Below are 6,738 nucleotides of genomic sequence, written 5' to 3'. Positions count from 1 at the left end.
GTCAGGGCTTTGCGTTCAGTAGGATTCAGGGCTCTGTGTTCAGTGGGGTTGAGGTCAGGGTTCTGTGTTTAGTAGGGTTGGGATCAGGGCTATGTGTTCAGTAGGGTTGAGGTCAGGGCTCTGTGTTCAGTAGGGATGAGGTCACGGCTCTGTGTTCAGTAGGGTTGAGGTCAGGGCTCTGTTTTCAGTAGGGTTGAGGTCAGGGCTCTGTGTTCAGTAGGGATGAGGTCAGGGCTCTGTGTTCAGTAGGGTTGAGGTCACGGCTCTGTGTTCAGTAGGGTTGAGGTCAGGGCTCTGTTTTCAGTAGGGTTGAGGTCAGGGCTCTGTGTTCAGTAGGGATTAGGTCAGTGCTCTGTGTTCAGTAGGGTTGGAGTCAGGGCTCTGTGTTCAGTAAGGTTGAGGTCAGGGCTTTGCGTTCAGTAGGATTGAGGGCTCGTGTTCAGTAGGGTTAAGGACAGGGCTCTGTGCAGGCGACTCGAGTTCCTTCACCCCAAACTCATCAAACCATGACTTCACGGAGCTGGCTTTGTACACAGGGGCTCAGTCATGATGGAACAGGAAAGGCCTCTCCCCCAAACTGTAGCCACAAACATGGAAGAGAATTGTCTAAAATTGGAAACACCTGAACTTCAACCTTTTAGATAGTGTCCCCCATCATTTTAACCAATAAGTTCACACATTAAACCAATTTCATTATTTTTCTTTTTTTTCATGTTGAGACAAAAACCCAGAAACCCCCAAATTACACAGATAACCCCCCAATTGACACCATGAGAAGATATAACTACCAGCAAATGTCATTGTTTGATTGCAACTGTACTTTATTATTATAATTCACAACAATGTGAGCAATTTAAGAAGACACCAAAACATTTTTTTTTGTGGGACACAGCCAACTTTATTTCTTTGAAAAAATAGACAATATCTTTTTCATTTGAACAACATTTTTTTTTCCCTTTACAAAAATGATAAGTTCAACAGAAGCTGACGGAGAAACTTCAGCAGTGTGTACAAAAAAAAAAAAAAAATTACAAGCGTATATAACAGTTCTTGTTCGATCTAAAAATAATTCAAAAACCATCTGTGTACAAATCTCAAGACAATCTTCTTACAGCAGCAAAAAAAAAAAAGAATAATCATAGAGTGTTTGAATCAGTTTTGTACAATAGCAGCATCAATCACAAACTGGAAACCAGCTTACTAAGTGCCTGACAACAAAGGAGTTTGTGGGGGGGGGGGGGGGGAGGGGGGGGTTAATAGGCTCGTATCAACTACAAAGGTTTCCTACAATAGTGTAAGGAGGAGTCCATATATATATATATATAAATAAGTCTTTATATGACGCTTAAGGTCATTTCATACATTGTTCATTGTACAGTCTATCAAACCATAGAACTTGGCTTGCTTCTTTTCCTCTGCTCCTTGTACTCGTTTATTGGCTTTTGACTGCAGGCTTAGGAGGGAGCTGTTCGGCTCTAAGGTGCTGAACCTTCTCTAGAACTTGGTTGGTAACGTAGTCGAAAAAAGTGGCATCATGTTCCATCTAGACCACAAGGGTATGGCATTGACTACAGGTTAATTCCGGAGCTGTCCACATCTGTGGTGCTGAACGAAGCTCCAGAACTTGGTTGGTAATATAGTCATAGAGGCATGATGTTCCACCTGGATCACAGGTGATTGGCATCGACTACAGGTTCATTCAGGAGCTGTCTACCTGTGGTGATGTACTAAGCTCCAGAACTTGGTTGGTAATATAGTCATAGAGGCATGATGTTCCACCTGGATCACAGGTGATTGGCATCGACTACAGGTTAATTCAGGAGCTGTCCACCTGTGGTGCTGAACTAAGCTCCAGAACTTGGTTAGTAAATATAGTCATAGAGGCATGATGTTCCACCTGGATCACAGGTGATTGGCATCGACTACAGGTTAATTCAGGAGCTGTCCACCTGTGGTGATGTACTAAGCTCCAGAACTTGGTTGGTAATATAGTCATAGAGGCATGATGTTCCACCTGGATCACAGGTGATTGGCATCGACTACAGGTTAATTCAGGAGCTGTCCACCTGTGGTGATGTACTAAGCTCCAGAACTTGGTTGGTAATATAGTCATAGAGGCATGATGTTCCACCTGGATCACAGGTGATTGGCATCGACTACAGGTTAATTCAGGAGCTGTCCACCTGTGGTGATGTACGAAGCTCCAGATCTAACTTGATACTAAAGTTGTAGAGAGAGGGCTTGTTGTTAAATAGCACCTAGATCATACGTAGATGGCAATGTCTACAGGCATTTTAGGAAGCTGTCCACCTCTGAAGTAAGCTCCAAAACACAGCTGGCCATATAGCCGAGGTAACAGCCATTAAAACATTGCTTAGATGATACATTGAGTTTTACAGTTATGTATACATCACGCTGTAAAGATGACAGAATACTGAGCCATGCAGGTGACAGCCGAGCTACAAATCAGGCTAGGTCATCCAGAAGAGTACTGGGACTAGCTGGGCGACCAGTTGGAGGCAACATCTCCAAGGTAAAAGGTGAGCTCAGACCAAATGAAGACTTTGTTTGCTTCACAGGGTAGGGTAAGACAAGCCCATGGAATAAAAGCCAAGGCCCTTCAGTTTCTCCTCAGTCCTGGCTTTCTGCTTCAAGTGGACCTTGCTGTGTCGCTTCTTTTCGTCGCTCCTGGCAAACCTCCGGCCACAGAGGTCGCAGGAGAAAGGCTTCTCCCCGGTGTGGGTCCTGATGTGGGTGGTCAGGTGGTCACTGCGGCTGAAGTTCCTCAGGCAGATACGGCACTGGAAGGGCTTGTGCCCAGTATGGATCCTCAAGTGCCTGTTGAGCTCGTCCGAGCGGGCAAAGCTCCGGATGCAGTTCTCCACTGGGCAGGCAAAGGCTTTCTCATTGGGTTTGGGTCGGAAGCATTTGGCTGGAAACTTATTCCGTCTGTATTTCCTTCTGGGCTCTACCAAGGGGTTGCTAGAACTGGGTGGAGGAATGGTGTCAGCTGTTGGGGAAAGTCCCAGAAAATCTGTGGAGATGACTGGAGAAGATTGAATGTTTTCCTCTGCGTTCAGCATCCCTGGCATCTGCTGGTTGAGCTGGTACTTGGCTTCGAGTAAGATTTGAGACTTTAAGTCAATTTTGGTCTCAGCAAAGTCACAGGGTGAGGTCTGGAATGCCTCTGACTGGCAAGTGAAGTCTATAGTGTTGTACATAACTGACTCCTCCACCACACCGTTCATATGAGGCTGGCAGCAGGCAGACATCATATTTTCTACCTTAGACTCAATTGGGTGAAACACAGTTGAGGAGTTTTCAGAGGGCAAAAATCCCTCCAGGGAGTAAGACGTTAAGGCAAAGTTCTGAGATGTCTGTGGCTCCCATTGAGCATTAAATGAATCCAAGGCAGGCGAGATGGGCGACAAGTCCATTTCCTGCTTGCTTGGCATATTTTTAGACTCGAAGAAACATTGGTTGGTGCAGGAATTGCCCAGGTTGGGGGAGCTGGGCACCTGATGGAGGTCCTCTGTACTACTGAAGGCAGAATACAACTGGCTGGGGTACCCTTGCTGGACAGAAATGTTGAGGTTGGGCTGGGAGTAAAGGTCCATATGATTCTGTAGGGCCTCAGGAATGGAATAGAGCGCTTCTTGCCGGTTGACCTTGTGTGGTGCAGAGAAAGGTGACAGACCCAGGATGCCAGACATCAGATTAAAGAGGGCCTCCTGTTCATGGGAGTGCTCGGGTCCTGTCTCGATGAAGAAGCTCCCGGAGTAGTTCAGAGGGAGGGGTGGGGAGGGCTGACTGCTCAGGAAGAAGTAGTCAGGATTATCATCATCATTGGATGGGCTCACAAACGTTCCTGAGGGACAAAGAAAAAAATAAAATAACTGAGTAAGTATGATGCTTTGCATCTTCCCCCACCATACAGATGTGTGGCATTTAACAGATCCAACATTGTTTAGTCATCACAACGAATAACCTATTCCAAAATAAAAATACATCTGCTGTCCTCCTTCCCCAAAATCTCAAACCAGAGCTCTAAGAATTGAAGGAAAAGTCAGCAAAAAAAAACATACCTTTCGATACCTTTAACCCTTTGCAGCCAGTCCCTGCTTTAATGAATTCCCTCCCCACCCAAGCAATGTGCTTGTTTTACCCCTACAGCAATTATTTTTGCTGTATCCCAATGCCACTGGAAAGAGTCCAAGTTGCCTAAACACCACCTTTACCCGCTACTGGTGTACGAAACAAGACACTATACATTGTCAATCAACTTAAGGTAGGAAGTGCTCGCTGCTTTCCCTACGTTTTAAAGGATTAGTCCCCCCAAACATGATATTTCAGGACTGTATTGATGAGATCCCTGCACTCATTGATGTGCCCACCATGAGGGGTTCCCACTATCCTTGCACTGAGTTCCTGGGCCTCCTCACCAGCTGTGTTCTTAAGAAGGGGCTTCTACCATCGCTGCACTGAGTTTCCCGGTCTGCCCACCTGCTGTGTCCTTATGAAGGGCTCCCACCATCCCTGTGCTAAGTTCCTGGGTCTACTCACCTGCTGTGTCCTTCAAGAGGGGCTCCTACCATCCCTGCACTGAGTTCTCCTGTCTGCCTACCTGCTGTGCCAATCACTAGGGGTCCCCACCACTCCTGCACTGAGTTCCTAGATCTGCATATCTGCTGTGCCCATCATGAGGGGCTCCTTGTTCTGCCCCCCTGCTGTGCCCATCATGAGGGGTTCCCACCATGGGTTCCCACCATAAGGGGCTCCCTGTTCTCTCCACCTGCTGTGCCCATCATGAGGGGTTCCCACCATGGGTTCCCACCATAAGGGGCTCCCTGTTCTCTCCACCTGCTGTGCCCATCATGAGGGGTTCCCACCATGAGTTCCCACCAAAAGGGGCTCCCTGTTTTATCCACCTGCTGTGCCCATCATGAGGGGTTCCCACCATGGGTTCCTACCATAAGGGGCTCCCTGTTCTATCCACCTGCTGTGCCCATCATGAGGGGTTCCCACCATGAGGGTCTCCCTGTTTTGCCCGCCTGTTGTGTCCATCATGAGGAACTCCCTCCACTCCGGAGCCACTTCCTGGCTCTGTAAATCCGCTGTGCCCATTGGGGGGTGGGGCGGGCTCCCACCACTCCTGTACTGAGTTCCTGGCTCGGCACTTCCGCTGTGCCCATCAAGAAGGGTTTTCTGGTCTGCCTACCTGCTGTGCCCATCATGAGGGGCTCCCACCACTCCTGCACTGAGTTCCTGGCTCTGCACACCCCATTATGAGGGTCTCCAAGACTCCAGCACACCCGCTGTGCCCATCATGAGGGGGGCTCCCACCATCCCTGTGCTGAGTTCCTGCTAGGGTTGCCACCTCATCCCTTTAAACCCAAACTCAAACGAATTACACGGGTTCTGAGGCTAAGTTAAATGCAGATAAGGCACCTTAATCAGCCATAGAACCTGTATAATTAATATGTGTTCAGTTTTAAAGGGATGAGGCGACAACCCTAGTTCCTGCATCTGCACATCTAATGCAAACGTTATAAGGGGCTCCCACCATCCCTGCTGGATTCTTTATAGAAAAAGCAGCTAAACACACAACACTCAAAATTCCCAAAGGGGGGGGGGGGGGGATACTGGAAATTATAGCAGAGGGATCTGATGGAAAACCCAAGACATAACAATTCAGCAACTGTCTCAGCCCATCTATGTCTAAAATATTCCCTTTTCGGGTGGACTGACCCTTTAAGCGACCAGTGCATGAGTCTGATTTGGAATTGCAGCTGGTGAGCTAAGGTTGACAACTTAAAAAGACTAGAAGGCAACCCATTTTTTTTTTTTTTTTTTATTGCATTCTTCCATTAAATATCTTATTAAGTAGAGGAAAGTGTTAATTCCCCACGCACTTATCGTAGAGAGAGAGCGCGGGCGACCGAAGGAATTTATGAGGATTATTTTTAGCTCCTTTATCTTCCATGCACAGATTAATAAATAATAAAAAAAATACATCAAACCCTCCAGCATAGCAAAAAAATAAAATAAAAAAATTAAAATAAAAATCCTTCTCTTACCTTCAGCAAGGTGAGCCCCTGGGTCCTCCCTGGTCTGGGGGTCTGGGGACCCCAATGCTGGCTCCCCTTCTTCCTTCAGGTCACAGTCCTGGTGGAATTTGGGATAATCCTGGCAGGAGGGCTCCATGTTTCTCAGCTGCATGGATGGAGGATGCTCCTGTACAATGGCAGCTCTCCTCCTTGTGTTGGATGCTTGCAGGCTGGGCTGTGTGCAGAGAGACTGTCACCATGCTCCGGCCCCGCAGCCTCCTTTATATATGCGGCAGGCGGCTGCCTCTGATCTTCCGCTGCTGGGGAGCTCTCCATTTCAGGAGTCTCCAGTGATGCGGCCGTGACGTAAATGCCCATATATGGAGACAGGATGTAGCTGGGGGACTCCCAATAAGGAGATCTCTTGTTGTGACGCCTCGCGCTGGGCTGCCTCTCCTTTCCTCTCTCCCTCCCAGCTCTGCTTTTTATAAAACCTGTGCAGGAAAGTTGTGAATTCGTGAGGATGCCTTCCCAATCTTCACTTCCATCCACTGCACATCTAGATGGCTCTCTTGTCCTTGGTTCACTCCTGGTTTGCTGGGGTGGCAGCTTTTTTTTTTTTTTTTTGCTATATAGATAGATAGATAGATAGATAGATAGATAGATAGATAGATAGATAGATAGATAGATA

General features: G+C 47.4%; 1 protein-coding gene across 1 annotated transcript; it reads right to left on the bottom strand.

Moving 5' to 3' along the window:
• Positions 1-870: 870 nt before the first annotated feature.
• On the bottom strand, positions 871-6,292 carry EGR4 (early growth response 4). Its single transcript, XM_077478120.1, has 2 exons — positions 6,078-6,292; positions 871-3,868 (listed from the first exon to the last, which is right to left on the bottom strand). Exons 1-2 carry the CDS (start codon positions 6,217-6,219, stop codon positions 2,574-2,576), a joined length of 1,437 nt encoding a protein of 478 aa, XP_077334246.1. The 5' UTR covers positions 6,220-6,292; the 3' UTR covers positions 871-2,573.
• Between the last annotated feature and the right edge of the window lie 446 nt (positions 6,293-6,738).

Source organism: Lithobates pipiens, unplaced genomic scaffold (assembly GCF_037356315.1).
Source record: "Lithobates pipiens isolate NorthernLeopardFrog02 unplaced genomic scaffold, aLitPip1_a1.2 Scaffold_13, whole genome shotgun sequence".
Lineage (NCBI taxonomy): Eukaryota > Metazoa > Chordata > Amphibia > Anura > Ranidae > Lithobates > Lithobates pipiens.
The sequence above is the reverse complement of the archived record's forward strand: the minus strand, read 5'-3'. Positions and strand labels throughout refer to the sequence as shown.

Coding starts and splice junctions, on each gene's coding strand:
- EGR4 (XM_077478120.1), bottom strand. CDS start 6,219: ATGCAGCTGAGAAACATGGAGCCCTCCTGCCAGGATTATCCCAAATTC. Junction 3,869..6,077: donor AGGGGCTCACCTTGCTGAAG/GTAAGAGAAGGA, acceptor TTTGTCCCTCAG/GAACGTTTGTGAGCCCATCC.